At 40.2% G+C, this 18,611-nt stretch overlaps 1 protein-coding gene across 1 annotated transcript in view; it reads right to left on the bottom strand.

The window, feature by feature from the left end:
* ARHGAP24 (Rho GTPase activating protein 24) overlaps positions 1 to 18,611 on the bottom strand; it is a 242,091-nt gene that overhangs the window by 194,073 nt on the left and 29,407 nt on the right. Inside the window, exon 2 of the mRNA XM_062574314.1 lies at positions 8,178 to 8,377. Within this exon, the coding sequence (XP_062430298.1) occupies positions 8,178 to 8,357 (180 nt within the window). The 5' untranslated portion in view covers positions 8,358 to 8,377. The remainder of the gene's footprint in view (positions 1 to 8,177; positions 8,378 to 18,611) is intronic.

Below are 18,611 nucleotides of genomic sequence, written 5' to 3'. Positions count from 1 at the left end.
GCACCATCCTTTAAAGATGGAATAGCAGGGAATTAATCTTTGTGGACATTCCAATGATCTATGCATAGGTCATCCTTTCCTGACATCACTTGAGAAGACCATTATTATGCTCCCCTGTAGAGCTGCACTGTGAACCAGGAAACGACCAAGTAGCAAGCATAAACCTTGTGATTTACTCAGCCCAAATAACTCAGTAGCTTCATGAAAGCAGGAAACATCAAACCTTCACCAAGAGACTGAACATCCTTGCAGGAATCCTCTCTGCAAAGTTATCCCCGAACAGTCTGATTTTATTCTTACATTATCCTTGAGCAGAGCGATGTTTTTTTTAAAGGAATTAAAATCTAAAAACTCATCATCATAGCAGTGGAAAACATTTTTGTTACAGTTGGCCTTGACCTCTATGCCATACTCCAGGGTCTTTGCAGAAGGCCTCTCTGACCCTCTGCTTAGAACTTTCATTCTTTGCATTCCTCTCACTAAAGCTTAGTTAGAATTAAAAGCTACAAGCCCTCAGGAATCAAGTATGCATGGATTTGAATCAATTGCTACAAGACAGTACTTTGCAGATGTTTCCATTATAGTCAAAGACAATGAAACAACAGCTGCATGCAAACATGATTGAAAGAGACCGAATGCTCCTTGCATCACATTAAACACTATTAACCATCTTTGTGGGGAAACTGAAATGCCCTCAGCATCTGTCAGCTGAAAAGCACTGAGCAAGATTCACAAGACTTTGGGTTAGAATGCTTAATCTTGTTCAGTCCTTAGTGACACTCCTCAAACTGTTGCAGTAGGTAAAGCTAAAGCAGAAACCTTTCTTTCTGTCAAAACTTTTACAAGGTCAAATTCAAGCCCTCCTAAATTTTTCAAAGGAGTAAAACAAAAACAAAAAAGAGGATACAAAAGTCTGAGGTTCACACTTCTGGTCTGAAAGAGGCAGAAGAGGGGATTAAAGCTAGAATTTGATCAATTCCAAGCTGAGTTTCTAAGTGATTTTGTTGATATTTGCATGCTTGCCTCTTGCTGAGGATGGAAATTCCATCTTGCACATAAGAAACCTTCCCCAACCAACAGAATAATGGTATTAAAAAAACATTCTGGTCACAAGAAAACATCACACTACACACTTCTACAAAATTTTCAGAGGTATCTACTAAAAAAGAATATCTTTAATAATACTAATATAAATCACTGTGAATAAAAAAAAAAAAAAGCATCTCTAAAAATTGATTGCTGAAACCCGTAGCACTAAATGACTTAACAGGGCAGATCAATTACTAGAAACAGCAGAATTTTCTACTGTATATAAGTACCAATAGCTATCCTTCAACAAGCACCTCTGTATCTTAAGAATTTCACTATAAGTTTTGAGAGCCTGCTTGTATTCACATACTTGGGAAGTTATTTCCACAAGCCCCCTAAAGGAGTCCAAAATGTTTTTTTGACCTTTCATTTCACTTTTCACATCCAGTAGCATTAAAGAGTAACTGTGACAGTTCACTAGGTAAAAAAGAATCAGTCTTTAGACTCCTTTACCTGTTGCCAAGATACATCATATCTGTTTCTATTTCAAGTAGAACATAAGTATGAAAATAAGTGAGGTTCTGCTACTTGCATCAGGCAGGATACAACTCTTCCTGCTGAATCTGAAATTCGTTCAGTCACAGGGTTAAGTTGGATTTTTCAATTTAAAACATGAAAGATCTTAAGTTCAGCAAATGGAGACCAGGAATGATTACAAAGGAAAAAAAAAAACACATTTCTTGTCCTAAATAGAAAGCTATGTTACACAAAAGCATCCCTTCTCTCAACATTAAGAAATGGGAAATATCATTACATCAGTAACATGTCTAAACCAAAATCTGTTTCTAGTTTGCGTGATGCATATAAAACTGTAACGAACTGTCCTTTAATAACTAAGAAAAGTCAAAGGCCACGAAAGGAAAAAAAAAAGGGGGGGGGGGAGTTCGCACCCTGGCAACAGGATAATGAGGCAAATACAGGTAGACTCTGACTGCACTGAGCTCCAAATGAGCTAATGGCTCTGCTGCAAACTGCAGTGCATATGTACCCTAAAACAAGGACTCCAAGAGCAGAAGCTGCTAGAACATGTTAAGAGTCAGTCACCAGGGGAGTACATTCAGCCTTTTGAAGAATGGGGACAATATTTCTTTCTTACTTCATATTTCAGATAAAAGTTCAGCAAGACCAACTGAAAGCCTTTTATCAGGAGTGCTACAGAGCATTTACTGTTATAGGAAGTTTTTGGCAGCTGACTGCCTTTGAAAAATACCGTTCTTTAAAAATTTTCATGTAAGAGCTCTTGGATTCATTTCCTTTCCACTGCATCCACATCAATAGCTGAAGTAGTATTTCAGTTTAATTTTGGTTTAAAAGCTACATCTACCACCCTCAAAAAATTGCACCCAATAACTGGTAAAAGGAAATCTTTCTGGAAAATCCTCTCATCATTAATAAACAGCATGAGTGATTTCTATAAATGATAAATATTTATTTTATTTACATATATCTATATATACTCCCTTAATATTTCCGGTCCTCGCTACTGCATGTCCGGTGGTTCCCTCTGTAGCACAAGTCCGTCCTAAGATCATCCTTGCTCCTTACACTAACAGCAAGGGTTTTGCATCAATACGCCAAAACCAGAGCTCTGCACACTGCTATTTTCCACATAAGGTCCCTCTAGCTGTTCTACAAAATGTGGAGTTTTGTGCAAGGCCCATGAAGTCAAGCCTGTACAGACTCGACGCTTCATATCCTCACCTATCCAAGACTGAGGGAGCAGCTCTTCACAGTGTTCTGTTTGTACACCAGAGGCAGGCCTTTCACTGACAGACAGATAGGGACTATACTCAAATTCTAGCAGCCAGTTATTCAGTTTTCAAAGACCACCTCAAACAACAGGTTTAAGATTCTCATCTTCGCATTCAAACCTACTATCCTTTCCCAGCATTTTGCTAAGACCCTGCGAGCAACTGGGCAGTTTGGCAATACTTAAGCCACTGGATAAGAACATAACAAGGTCTAGAGGATAAAAACTCCCCACCAAAATGTTCAATATAAGAAAAAAAATGGAAAATTGTCATCTATGTGTAGTTAACCACTGGAACAGATAACCAAGCCGTATCAGAGCTGTACCATCACTGAAATCTAATAAATGAAGGCAGCACGTCATCATACATTTCAAAGCGCTCTTCCTAATTGAGCCATTAATCAACATCAGAACAGGAGTTAGAGTGGGTTCCACTCTATGGCTTGATGTAGATGATCAAGGGTTTTGTTTGTTTGTTTGTTTTTGTTTGTTTGTTTGTTTTTTTAAAAGGTAACAATACTCTTTCTGGATCTTAAGATCTACTGACTTCATTTACAGGAACAGTTTCAGGAGATCTCTTTTTTCTTTTTTTGCTCTACCTGGATCAGCAGCTGAGTCACCAAGACAGACAATATTCTTAAAAAAAATTAAGTGAAAAGCTTTCTGCAGAAGAGAGGCTTCTTTAATCAAACCTCTATCTTAATGTTTGTGCTAAATTGAGAGTAGTCAAAAACATTTTTTTGAAAATGTTTTTGACTACTCTGTTTAGCACAAACATTAATATCTCAAAATAGATCATTCCTAAGATTATTACAAAGGCCAATTACCCCTCTGAGGACCATAGCTGAAAACTAAGAGATCATATTTACTGGTACATACTCCAGAATTCACAAATATAAGGGAATAAAACTGCTGCTTGTTTTCAAGAAAATCAGGCAGTGGATCCGTTGGATTGAAAAGAAAATCTAGAAATGAGAAAAATCCCATTCATTTATACACGCACTCTGAGCAAATGCAGATTATCCCTCCTCCAACAGGTCTTACGTTGTTTTGCAAAATCCACCTTCAAGCAATAACTGACACTTAACTGTGTTTGAAATTAGTTGTGTTTTATGGAGCTCTGTCCTTGGTGATATCTAGAAAATACTCGCTTTGACATTTCTTTCTTGCCTATTTTAAATCAAAATTATAAGACATCCTACTACAACAATGTAGTTTGTTCTTTCAGAGAGCAAGAGAGAAAGGCAGCTCCTTTTTTTAACCCATTCTACCAAGTACTCCCTTTAAGTTCTTCAGGCCAAGAGACCTGACAAGTTGTCAGTCTTCTACCACAGCTGCACAAGGGCTTGCTGTTATGAAGAAGCTGCAGTAGCTAGAAATTAACATCTAAGCATAACAGAACACATAGAACTTCATGTATCAACAATGGTGTGTATTCCATCATTATATAGAGATACAGACAGTTTTTCTGAACGCATTTAAATTTACATCATGTTTCTTAACAGAAATTACATTAACATACATTAGAAGTTCTGAATAAGTATGACTATCTACAAATACACACATCTTTCAGAATTCACAGAATTATTACACTTCAGAAATAAGTCCCCATGTATACATTTAACACTGGCTTTTTGTTTTGCTTTTAAATAAAATGGCACACATCTTCCAAATCATATGTGCACCTGCATGAGCCAGTGTGTATTCATTTGAACACGCAAAGAGAAACACAACTTTGGAAGGATTGTCTTGGAAACAGTTTAACGGTGCTAGACCCTCACTGACTGCTTACATACTCCCCTGTTTACAGCTGGGAACAGAAGTGCCTGCAACTTTGCTGAAAAATCCTGTTGGGCAAATCCATTGGCTCTGACTAGCCAGAGAGCAGATGGTCACTTGCTTTCAGGTGTATACCAAGAAATATTTTGCCAAGGCTCATTTACACCCCTTTAGGACTCCTTTACTGTACAGAGGACAAATTTGAGTCCATAAATGCCCCAGGGACTACTACTGTTTATTTGCAACTACACAAAGTAGGTATCTAAGGCTAAAATACCGTGCCAACGGTGAATTTGTCAGCTCCTGTTCGTTTATGACCTCGTATTAACGATGCTCCATCAGTAGACGTTTCCTAGCTTCAACCTTGAGAACTCATTTCCTCAGTAAATAAAATAAAACAAGGAGTGTGTGACAGCAAAACCGCCACAGTAGATTAGACTTGGAAGATACCTCCTGTAATTCACCAAATCACAGAAAGAGCATGACATCTTAACTAAGGCAGCCACCAGCTTTCTCCTCCCACCTGCCATTAAGACACTCTGAAGAAGAAAGCAAGAAATATACTTTCATTGGCTGCATCTAAACAACTGTCGCACTCTGGAACAGATTGTTAGAATGCTGATTTTTTTCAGCCACCCACATTTCAAGCTAGAAAGCTGATCTTCAACTCTAACATAATACTGGGTTTCTAAAGCACAACAGCCTGTCAGATATAAGGTGATTTATAAAGATAATAAAAATAAGTTAATAAAAACAAAATTCTGCCTCACTTCCAAAAGGCAAAATTAAATAGAATTATCAGCAAACAGATTTCATGTTTTTACATGGTATTAGTTTGCTCACTTCCTACATTTGCTTTCTGCCTTCAGGAAATAATTTTATCTATTGCTACCTCTACCTGCATCTTCAGGAAACTGAAATGCTACCTCCACCAGATCCTGAGGCATTTCAAGACTATCAGAGCAAGAAATAACTGTTATTTACCGATAGAACATTGCAAAGGAAAGATTCATGCGTTTGATGATAGTCAAGAATCAATGAAAATTCACTGTCCTTGATTACAAGAGCTGCATGTATTGCTTCTTTTTCCCCTGCCTTCCTTTTACATCTCTGTGTGGCTGTAGACATACGATGCAGGTTGGCAGAGTTCTGACATTTTCCTACACTCATACTAACAGTTAACGACTTCCAAATATAGTATTTTGGGAGCAAGGAACTGTACATGCATGTTTACTAAAGCAGATGTTGTAGAGTTACTAACAGGAAACAAGCACACTTCAGAAATTGCAAAACATTTACAGATGATTTAGATGTGTAAGATGTCATTTCTTTTCTTAATTGTCATGACACATTCTCACTCCTAGATAAAATTCTGACAAATCTCATTTTTCTGCAGTTTGGTTCTACTCACACCTCAATCACATCCAAAGACGCAAATGTCATGGTGTGATTTTTGGTGCAGAGTGGACAGAAGCCCATGCCAAGATGCAGAGCAGCTTGGTGCTCATATGACCCACTGAATTCACACCACAAACTGGAACCTGGATTTCCCCTATTAGGGCTACGAACATGGGGTAAATGCCTTGTCTTGTCCTCTTCTGCTACGTTCTATAAATAAGTATTTGTTAGGTTCACGCTAGAGTGATCTTCAGGATCAGGAGTCCCAGGTTCAAATACTATGCTAAAAATACGGGGGAGTGAAGTAGAGCAGCACAAAAAAAACAAAAACAAAAAAAAACAAAAAACAAAAAAAAAACCAAAAAACAAAAGCGAAAAAAATAACAGAAGAGCTCCAATAGGAAAAGCTTCCAGAACAGAGTAGTCCCACACATGACTAGGTTGTGAGGGAAAACTGGAAAAATGGCATTGAACTGGGGACGTATTTCACCATCTGCCACTATGCAATTTGCTTCAGAAACATTCCAGAGCTACACTCACAGGAGGTAGCATGTGACCCTAATTTGCACTGGTCCACTGTTTTTCCAAACCTAATGGTATACTCTAACTTACAGTTCTGATTTTTTTTTTTTTTTTTTTTTTTTTGCTTTCTATCTCTAGACATTTCTTATGAACTATTTGAGACTTAAGTAGAAAACTCAAACATCCTATTAGTTCTTAAATGAACTGCAACCTAACTTTTATCTAGCAGACAGGAAAATCAGAATCACTATATCCATTTCCCAAAAGCAAAACAGCGAAGACAAAACTATTTTCTGAAGTCAGTCAGCAGCAGGTGAGCAGTGAAGAAGCAAGAGGATAATGTGGTCTCTATAGCACTATAGTGCTGTACAGTGCTCCATGCAACACAGTATCTTAACTCCCCATAAGAAAACGGTGAGTCCTGACATGCAAACATACTGGCAGATGCAAAGCACTACAGAACAGACCAAGATTGGTACTTCTAGCAACTCAGGTCTGAGTAGTCTAGCTAACACCATCAGGAGCCACCATCCCATACATTATCAATTATGTCATATTCTCAGAATATTCATACTAATGTACAATTTGTAACTATACTACATGTTATTTAATTAACCTACACTATCAACAGCTACCAGGGTCCTCATAGGAAACTGCAGCTTTGAATTCAGCTCATAGAAGAGCCTTCATCAGGAACAATTACCTCAGGACTGAATACTTTTCTTAAACGCATTTACAGTAATGCATACTGTAAGGCTTGATGAAATGTGATGGCCTATGCCATGCAGAAAGCTCAATTAGATGGCGTTTACATCTGTGAAAACTCCCTGTGAAAATCCACATCAATATATACCACCAGAAAATGTAGCAGGCATGAAAAAATACAAGTGTGACAGTATTTGAGTATCTGCACAAAGGTAATTTGCAAATATGTGGCTCTCAAAGCTTTTCCCTTGAAGGCACAAACATCTGACATATGATTAGCACTTAGGACTACATACTTCTATAGGTGCTAGCACAAGGTCTCTCTTAACTTATTGTCAGAGGCTCAGACCAGCCCTGAGAGGCAGAGTTATTTCCTCTCCTTACATGGCACTCTGGAGATTTACAGCACTAAAGGGAACTAAACACTAAATAGGGAAAACAGATGAGTATTATGGAGTAGTAGATCACCGCAACAGAAGAACCAGGCATCAGACAGAAGTCTATTCCGCACTACAGACAGCAACATTTTCAGGCTAAGGTCTTATGGGATTTCGAATTTGGAAAGACACAAAAGCTGGGATACTCCAGATTTTAAGAAGCAAAAAAGCAAGCAACATCTTATCAAACATAGTTTATTCTTCTGCCTCAGGGAAACACATCTGACTGATTTTTCCTACTTAGTTTGCAGTACTCTCCCTTAAAAATGCCCTGATGGGAAAAACAAGCCTTGTGAGAGAAAGCTTTAAAAATAAACCTGATGGGGGAAACCAGATTAATTACCAAGGCCTGAATCAATTCTGTGTCCACTGCAAACAGAATCCCAAATTCCATAAAGACATAAAATAGAGAGATTTGTTTCTTTAAATGCAAGACAATCCTGCTTGTATTCTTTCATTGTTCTACTTCACCTCCTGTTCTATCTTCTTTCACTTACCAAGGGCTTGGTTTCATCTTCGTCTTTGAAATAGTAAAGCTGGTCCCCCTTGAGAACAAACCAGCGTGTGTGCCAAGTCTTGACAAAGCCTCCTTGCTTTCGTAGCCACCCACACTTAATGGCACTGTGCCGTCCTTGGCTTGGTAAGCGAGTCTCCGCAGAGCCGTTGTGTTCATCCATAGTGGGACTGAGCAACTCTCCTGTTGAGAAACAAGTGAGAAGAATCAGGTTTTCATCCAAACAATAACCTTCTCGTTTCAACACAGTTGAAGAATAAATATGCTCCAACAACAAATGTGTGCTAGGAAGGCATTTACCATCTGCTGCTTAGTCTCATACTGGCACCAGTCAGCTAAGAGATGGTGATTATTATTGTCATTTCTAGCTGAGGAATGAAACAAGTCATTTAAAAAGACGGCAAGCAGGAAGGCAAGATGGAAAAATTTTCCAATGTCACACATTTTTCATAGGCAGCAAGCAAAACATGAACAGTTACTTCAGATGAATTTTGCGGGATTTTAAGAAGTAACAAAGAATGAACTGATCGTACATCTTCGCAACAAGAAAAGCAGAGTGCTTCTCACTACCGGACCTCTTCATTTAATACTCCCTGACTGTCTTTACCCCACCAGAGAGCAAGACTCTTGATAAAGTCCTTTTAATGGATGACAGCACAGGAAATAAAAGGTTAGCTGCATATCCCACCTTAAAACTAATCCCCTGATCAAAATAGGTGTGTATCCAGCTATGTTTATTACAGGCACTTTGCAAATTATGCAAAACTCTGATACACCAATTGAAGACGTAAATGTGTCAAGTCTGGGTCTTAAGCACCAAATTGACTTAAGTATCGTGTGCCTTTCGTCTTGAGAAAACTATACTTTTTACTCTAGAGAGAGTCATGAATCTTCTAGATGCATTTTCTACATGCACTATATAGTCACGCACTATATAGTCACGATATATATAACTTTAGAGTTAAAAGGCTCTTCCTGATCCCTTATCAAGTCTCAGGCAGAACAAACTCGGGATCTTCCACGCCCGAAGTTCTGAAATTTTCAGCTCATATACAAATCAAACTGAAACCCAAGAGTGAAAAACCCTGCATGCTAAAACAGAATATGAAGTGACTAAACCCACAAAAACACCAGTGTGCAAAGTTAATTGAAATTTCACTGGTCTAAATGCTCAAACGACAACATACTCCTTTTCCTTCTAGCTTACCACCAATCTTTGCTGGGTCAGGAACTTACACAGTTGTTAGGGCCTGTGAAACCTTGCTTCAAAGGAAAGTTTATTTATTGTTTCTAAACATCAGGGTGGGAAAAGAATAAAGCCATCTAGACATTACAAGCAGGGAGGTATCTCTAACAGTGTCTGAACTTAAGCTTCCTCTCCTAGCTTTGGCAAGACAGATCTGCAAGTCTGGTACTTGTGCCTTGGTCACTTACATAGAACGTATACCTTTAATTAACATACTAACAGACAGCCACACTGCAAAGTTACATGCTCAGCTTTTCAGGAAGATTAGAAATGGTGATAAAAATAAATAAATCAGAATTAAGAGAACAAATGCATTTAACAGACTAGCTACCCCTCTGACAGTGTAATAAAATGTGAGTACTTTGTCTAGATCATATTACACCACTGTGAAGTAAATCGCAATGCAATACAGCAAGAAGAAATAAATCATACAGAATAATACATTCCAGTCAGAAATGCTTTTCAGCCCATTCTTCCTTTGGTTCCTTTCTTCCAACCATTCACGCTTACCCTCCTTTTGATTAACTTCCACAGTTGCCCTTTCCACTGTGTGTTAACACCTCCTGCTTGTAGCATCTGCAGCCTGTCGTTTTCCATTCTTTGGCCCTGATTCTGGAATCTGAGCTGCACCATTAAAACATTTTACTCATCTGTCCTGTGCCTCTGAAGTTAATGGGCCTCAACACAGGTCTCACCGCAAAGTGCCAATTGCAGGACCAAGACTTGAATTGCTCTGTACTCTTAGAAAAACAGGAAACAGGAGGGGGAGGGAAGAGAGCTTTCTCTTGCCTCTTTAGAGTTCAACCAGAGTCATTCAAAATGCTTGCAGTTAAGTTTGAGTAGAGAGTCCCCAGAAAATATATGAATGTGTCTGGTCCTCAGTAGAGCAAAGGTTTGCTTAAGTCTAAATTTACAATTAAGCCTTCCCAAGAATCAACTAGCTGATAAACCTTCAGACCACACTGACAGAATACACTGACTCTGTATTACCAGAGTAAATGCCCAGAAAAACTGTAGCTCTGGGGCTGCAGGGTATGTTAAATATGTACTGCAGTGCATTTCCAAACTGGACCTTGCCACACTACAACTATCTTCTCCAGATCTTGAGCCACAGCTAGGGATATAGCTACCTTCAAAAGAATTAATAGCCTGGTTACTCCTTGTACATGTGTCTGCTCCCACTTCAGCAAGGTTGGGACTTTTTTTTTTTTTTTTTTTTTTCATTTTGTGCTGTCATAAATAGCAGTAGCCAAGAAGCCTCCAGCACCTTTACACTTCATCCTTGTATGACCCAGCACTCTCACTTAGCTATTCAGTGAAGAATAGGTTTTAAAGTAAAATTATGTGCAATTAGAAATGAACAAATAATCTCCAAATTTACCTGTACTATGGTAGGGTTTACAAAATATTCTTGCAACCTACCTCTGCTTATCATCCTATGTGGTGAAAGTACACACGCATCTGTATTAAACAAAATCATTCAATCCAAACTTAACTCATAATTGGCAACTCTTCAATCCAAGCAGAATATCCCCTGGACACTGCCCATTTCTAGCTGGGCCCACCAATTCACATCCTCAGGACGCAAATTAGCAAGTATTTCAAGGCAGGTATTGAGAAGAATTACTGCAATTAAACTACAGAACAAAATCATGAACTTCAGCTTTCCCCTGTTCCTTGCTGCACAATTACAGAAATCCCAGGCCCCCAACTTCAGCTAATGCATTCAGTTAATCACTAGGACTCTGCTGCTTGGGCCAGCTTCAAGGTGTGTATGTGTGGTGGGGAAAACAACAAATGTACAGTTTAAATACACTAAGTATTCATATTAATACAGTGTTAAGGGAACCATGCCCTTATGCTTGGCATCACAAACAAGAATGTAAACACCAGTCAAAAAGTTAACCACTTGGATGAAAGGCTATTTCTTACTTCTTTTCCACAAAGACACAATTCACCGGTGCTGATACCAACAGAGGAACAAAGCATTTGGATTTTAGTTGGTCAGCAAGAATGTTAGTAACATTTATACTTTTAAATTATTGACAAAATACTACAATAATTGAGCTGTAGGAGAGATGATTTAAGTCCTCACAGGTAAAATATGTCATTTAAAATAATGTAGCACTATATCTTTGGATGCTTACTACGTAAATTCAGTTGTATTATTTCATTCACTGATTTAATTCTCCTCAGCAGTGAAAATTCCAGCCACCTCACTTGTATTTGGCAAGGGAGCTGTGATATTCAGTCATGAGAAGCTGGTTGTTTTCCATCTCTCTCTTCCTTTCAGAATCTGCCTATTACAAATGAGACAGAATCAGAAATTCCAACAGCTGGTTTACTTGCACTAGTTGTTTTCACAGCTGTTTCAACACCAAGATCATAAAAACAAGTTGCAGAAATATCAGGGTGCTGGCTCTGATGCAGAGAACAGCAAGATGCAAGGAGTATGTAAACAACACAAGATGAAGCATGGAGTTATATAATACACTCCAAGTCCTCTTGCTGTCATGAGACCAGGTAGCAAGCCATGCATTTTCAAGCACGAAGCAAGCACACTCTTCAAGCCATTCTTGTCAACAGGAAACGCAACTTGCACTTTCCACTAGTCAGTTCCACTGATCTGGCCACCTTCCAGCCTAAGTAGCAACCAGAACTGAACAAGTTCTGCATGGTCCATTCATCAGGCTTTCTGTGGGCAAACTCGCCTGGCCTTATCTGGACACTAGGAGTGCAAAATAAATAACATGGAGTGTTCCATGACATGTCTCTGACACACCTGTTATTTTTAGCCTGTAGACCCCACTGCTATCTGCTCACCTCAGTTCACTCTTATCTTTTCCTGTAAGAGCACCTGTCCCATTCACAAGAGCATAGGAACCAGGAAACTGCACTTACATTTTGCTTGCTCATGTGGAAGGGCTGTGCCAGTGCCACACAAGGAAAGCAGGGAAGTGTTTCTCCTCAGTTACCACTCTCAATATTTGAAATATGGAATTGGGCAGCTCCCCAAATGCCAGCATTTCGTCAGGAAACAGTCAAACACAACAAATCCACTTACGGTGAGTATTCACAGGCCTGCATCAAGACAATACTTTTAGCAAGAAACCCTGCTGGTATGGAATATATTTTTACTTCCATCAAAATTTCTCATGGGTAAGATACATTTCCAGTATGCAAAAATGCATGTATATTTATCTCCAGTAACCCTTCTCTCCTTTATTCTTGCCAACCCTCAACTGCTGTATCAGGTCCTCTGCGGCCAGGGATCAGCCTGCCATGACACAAATCAGGAACGAAAAGCCACCGAGTCCTTTGTCCAAGGGCTAGACTCCTCCAGCCTGTCCCAACAGCCTCCAAGTCTAATCCCTTCTCCTCCTCAGACAGGAGGCACTACAGCACTTACCTCCCTGTATGTCAGGTACGTTCAGAGATAGCAGTGAAACTGCAGTTTGTTTCATTGATGAATGTAAGAGCTACATATGCACACATCATTCATAAAAATCTTTGACAAAACCATGCTACATAAAAAATTCAATTACTTCAGTACTGCAACATTTATGTGAGCAGACATAATTCATTTTCCAAGTGATGTCCAACTGAGGCTCCCTTTCTATTTGTTTTCAGTGAGTTATATAGACTGTAAGTGCCGAAGTCTAAGGTTATCGGCATCTTTCAGCTACTGAGTATTGTCTTTGATCAGTCAGATTCCTATCGATTTCTATTTAGTCTGGATTAACAGCAACTTCATAACACTGTGTAGTATCCAAAAATATTGTCTGCAGTCATGTTATTTGGAGTACGTCTCCAAACGTGAAACTGAATCTCTGCTACATAAAGGCACACATTTGTGAGCTACAGGAGGTGAAAGACCAACCTACTTCTTACCATCAGGCACTTCGAATCAGTCAATGCTGATCTGGTGCATCAACAGTACATTGTAGATGGAAGTAAAAATGATGTCAGTAGTTTAAAAAAGTTAAAAAGGGAGCTGACATTCTGCTAATGTTCATCAACAATTTTATGAGATGCATATTGCAAGGAGCCTCTCAAGTTCTGCCAATACAAGGACAGATTTTAAAGTATTCCTGTACTATTCTTATTCAAAAGCTGCAGAGCTCCTTTGTCAGTAGCTCTCCACTAAAAGCCTTTAGAATACATGTCAAACTTTAATTATAAAGAAGCAGGATAAGACAACCTGGCTCTTTGCTTATAACAGATTAGTAGCCTCACAGAAAGGGAAATATGGGCAGAAAAAGTAACTTTTATCCAGAACTTGTCCTGAGACATCTGACCAATCTTTTGTACCACTGGCAGTAGCACTACTGATCACAGATCCATCTGGCTGTTTGGGATTCCTCACTGTTGGGGCCCTGTGTCTGGGCCCTGGCTATCTTGCAGGATTATAAAGAGCTGAAGTAAGCAACAAACTGCTCAAAGAAGGAATTCTTTTGAAGACAAAAGGCTAAAGAAGAAAAGATAAGCAGATGCCTGTAATCACTGACAGGATATGCATCCAGAAAGGGAGTTAACACAACAGATAAGCAAGCGCCTGTGATCACTCACAAGGGGAGTCAACACAACAGCCAATTAGAAACTGAGCAGATGCGCTTGGACAATATTAGACAACCAATAGAAATGCTTTGCGAGGCGCGTTGATACATGAGCTTGTTAGAAAAGATATATAAATTAGGTAGGCAAAGGAATAAAGTTGGATTGAACTTGCATCACATTGATGTGTGTGTTCTTTCCCGTGCTTGCCAAGAATGGGCTGCGGCATCTGGTGACCCCGACGTGATCCTCAGAGACCAACTGGGGTAGTAGTGGAGCCGTAAGCGGGCAAGGATCCTGCATAGCCAGCGACAGTAGCTGGGTGCCCGAAGAAAGGCGGATTGTGGCCACGACTGACCGGTGAGTCAGGGAAGCAGGATGGGGGTCGCTGCATCAGCGATAGAACAAGCAACACTAGAGAGCCTGTTGAAGTTGGCTCAGAAAACGGACACACAGATAACGAAATCAGACTTAACTGATTTGTTACTGTGGTGCCGAAGAAAGGGGCTTATAGCAGAAGCTCCGCAAGTATACAAGCTGGAAGTATGGGAACGAGTCGGAAAAGAACTGTGGGAGAGCGTGCAAGTGGGATCTAAGGAGGCGCGGTCGTTAGCAAAGATTTACCGACCGGTCCGACTGATGCTGGAACAGTTGCACGGAGAAGCGGCTGTTGCTGCTGCCATTCGCAGCGCCGTACAAAGTACTGACGAGGAGCAGGAGGGCTCGGGAGACTCAGAATGGACAGCTGTGAGTGGCTCGGGACCTCGGTATGAGAGGGTGCCTGACAATTATAACCTCAAGTGTCCCCTGCATGCCTGTCCTGTTTCCGTAGCCGAGAAGGAGGCTTGGGGGGGAGTAGACGATGATTTACCACCCTGGGAAGGGGAGGACCGTCCCGTGTGTACCGCTCCCCCGGCGAATATGGACATTGATCCAGTAAAGGTCCCGCTGCCGGACAATGAGCCAGCGGACCAAGAGCAGCTGAGAGAGATTTGTCAAGAGCTCCGCGGCCAAGCCGACAAGATGACTGCCTTATTGGACCAGATGAAACACCTCGATCAGGGATCGGGACGAAGGGACATAAAGGCAGCATATAAGGCTGCCCATAACTCAATTGTAGAAGGGGCTGAGAACATTGAGAGACAGATTGACAAATTTGAGTCGGGTTTGGCGGTCGGTTGTGGGGCGGGTCGCGGGACAAAAGGGATAAATCCGGACAGGGTGTTGTCATGGTTGCAATCGGTGGTGCATGGCAAGGAGAGGGAACTGTTCGGCTCTGCGGGGAAAGGAGGCAAAGATGAGGTAGTGCCGCCTCATGACCCGAATTTTAACCCTGTTACGCGTTACAAGGGCCTTATAGAGAATGCTAAGTTGGAAGGAGAGTTTCTGTTTACTCCTATGGCCATGCCAGTTATATAAAGAGTGGACAGACCAACATGGGAACCAATAGATAAATAACGATAATAATAATAATAATAATTATATATAAAAATATATTTATAATTATAATATTATAATTGTGATTATAAATATATTTATAATTTATAATAATAATATATAAATAAATATAAAAATAAATAAAAGGGATAGAGGAAAAGATAGCTGGCACTGTGGCTTATCGGTACCAAGAAAATTTGCCAGGGATAGAACTACGTGGATACCAGCCAAGTGGGTACGGCCGTGGCTGACAAAGGAGAGAGCCGAAACAACAAACGCATTACAGGGTGCTGAAGCAAACCCAGAAGTGTTGCCTAAGGAAACATGAAGGCACAGTGGGTTTGGTGGTTTGGATTAACTGGCGTGGTTCATGTGTGGTCATTAACGAATATTAATAAGAGAGAAAACATATGGGTAACCGTAGCTAATACAACAGGTCAGAAATCATTTTGTTTGAGCCTGCAGAGACCAGGAGATCCATTTCGAACTTGTTTAGTGGGAGTGCCGGTGTGGCAACCGGGAGAATTTCAAGGATTTATTGGAAATGTAACTTGTCTAAACTTTACTACGGTCAACCAGACGCTGAAAACTCCGGGTTTGACTGATGCACAAAGAGATGGTGGGTGGCAGTGTGAGATTATAAAACAACTAAACTACACATTGCGGTCACCCCCAGAAGAATTAGATTTATTAGGATGCGTAAATGCCACAAATGGCACAAGAAACGGAGGATGGGTGCAATTTGAGCCCCTAAGTACAGAGCTTGACATGCCCAGTAAAACATGGGCGTCTGTCGAGTCGGGATTGAAAGCAGACAAAGTAATGGGACAAACATACTCCAAATGCAATCTAACTGATAAGCCAGCGCGGCGATTGCTGCCCGGAATCTTTTTGATCTGTGGAGATAGGGCATGGAACGGAGTACCAGCAGGACCGAAAGGGGGACCATGCTATTTGGGGAAACTAACATTATTTCACCCAAATGTGTCGACAGTGATACAGTGGGCAGATAGTCAAAGGAGCCGTCAGAAGAAAAGAGAATTGCATCAATTAGACTGTAGCGAAGTGGGAGACCCTAAATTTTGGAGTAATCTGAGAACTCTTTTAACGAGCATGGTTTTTCCCGGGGCTACAGCAGCGCGTGCAATGACAACATTAAAGCAGTTAGCTTGTTGGACAAAAAATGAACTTAACATGACTTCTGACATTCTAGATCAATTATCTCAAGACGTAGCCAGCGTAAATCACGCAGTATTGCAAAATAGAGCAGCTATAGTTTTTTTATTATTAGCGCATGGGCATGGGTGTGAGGAGTTTGAGGGAATGTGTTGTATGAATTTGTCTGATCATTCGGAATCTATCCATAAGAGAATAAAGGACCTAAAAGATGGGATGAGTAAACTGAGAGAGGAGAGTTGGGGCTTGGAAAGTTGGTTAAAATCGCTAGGTTTAAGCTCTTGGCTTGCTTCTCTCGTTCATCAATTTATGCTTATGGGATTGATTGTTCTGATGTTACTTGTATGTCTACCTTGTATATTGCAATGTCTGCAGCAGTCCATGCAGAGGATAGCTGACTCTGTTTTTGAAAAAAGAGGGGGAGGTGTTGGGGCCCTGTGTCTGGGCCCTGGCTATCTTGCAGGATTATAAAGAGCTGAAGTAAGCAACAAACTGCTCAAAGAAGGAATTCTTTTGAAGACAAAAGGCTAAAGAAGAAAAGATAAGCAGATGCCTGTAATCACTGACAGGATATGCATCCAGAAAGGGAGTTAACACAACAGATAAGCAAGCGCCTGTGATCACTCACAAGGGGAGTCAACACAACAGCCAATTAGAAACTGAGCAGATGCGCTTGGACAATATTAGACAACCAATAGAAATGCTTTGCGAGGCGCGTTGATACATGAGCTTGTTAGAAAAGATATATAAATTAGGTAGGCAAAGGAATAAAGTTGGATTGAACTTGCATCACATTGATGTGTGTGTTCTTTCCCGTGCTTGCCAAGAATGGGCTGCGGCACCTCACTCCCATTTTCATCCTGTCAGAGTCTGAAAATACTTTGCTTGGGGGTATTTCACTCCTGAGGCCTAATTATTTTTCAGAAAAAACAGAATGTGAAAGCTGTACTACTCTGATTTTAGGTCTGCTCCAAAGCCCAATCAAGTTAATAGAAGGACTTGCATTACTTCTCAATGTATTTTGGAATCTGTTCCAAAACCAAGATCCAATAACATTGCCACAACACAGAGGTCTTGCCGAAATGTAACGCTTACTACACCATTTGCATTCAGGTTTATGCCAGAACCATCTTAAACAGATATTCATCCACTAGCCAAACTTTTACAAGCATACAGTTTACTTACAGGAATACAAGTTATAAATAGCACAAGCAAAAAGGGACTAGGGATTTATAAAGAACATTTGAAGGTATTCAGTGCCCACTATATTAGAATGGAAATTCATTACCTGACTCCCTCGGGCGCCTGTGAAAATTCCAGCTTCTGTGTGTGCATATTTATCATCTTCTGTGGTTATTATTAGTGTTAGTGTAGATATACATAGTCCAAAACCCATAAGGTCTGGAGACTAACACATTTCCCATTGCCATAATCACATGGTATCAGATAGATTTGTCCTGGCATAAATCTGTCCATGGCCTAGGGTCACTGATGGGCATTAATTATAAATACCTTTTCAGAAATAGGCAACACAGACAGCTCAAGTATCTCTCAAAACCTCTGCCCTGTTATATTCAGGGCAGTACTCAGTCCAAGCTGGTGGATGGGAAGCTGAAGAAACATGCCAAATTACTCTGCAACAGCTACTGAAATAGCAGTGAAAGTGTGATGTTTCAGTATTCATGTGGTCTTTGATACAAAACACTGGTAGATGAGGGAACTGGAGAATGAGTAGCTCTGCCCATCTTTGTCTTTTCAGCAGTCGTCATTGAACTGAGCTTGGAGTCCCTCATAAATGCATGATTTCTCTGCTTGACAAGTCTTGCTTCTTCCTCCAACAAGAAATAAAATCATACTGGCCTCCTTTGCAAAGAGCATAACTAACATCTTACTCCATTAAGGATACTTTTAAATGTCCGCATTCTCAGTCAACTGTAGCTATGTAAAGCAAAGGAACCGTAGTAGTACTGTGAGTAGACCATCACATTGTTAGAATAATATTTT

Source organism: Rhea pennata, chromosome 4 (assembly GCF_028389875.1).
Source record: "Rhea pennata isolate bPtePen1 chromosome 4, bPtePen1.pri, whole genome shotgun sequence".
Taxonomy (NCBI): domain Eukaryota; kingdom Metazoa; phylum Chordata; class Aves; order Rheiformes; family Rheidae; genus Rhea; species Rhea pennata.
Note: the sequence above shows the minus strand (reverse complement) of the source record. Positions and strands in the feature narration are given on the sequence as shown.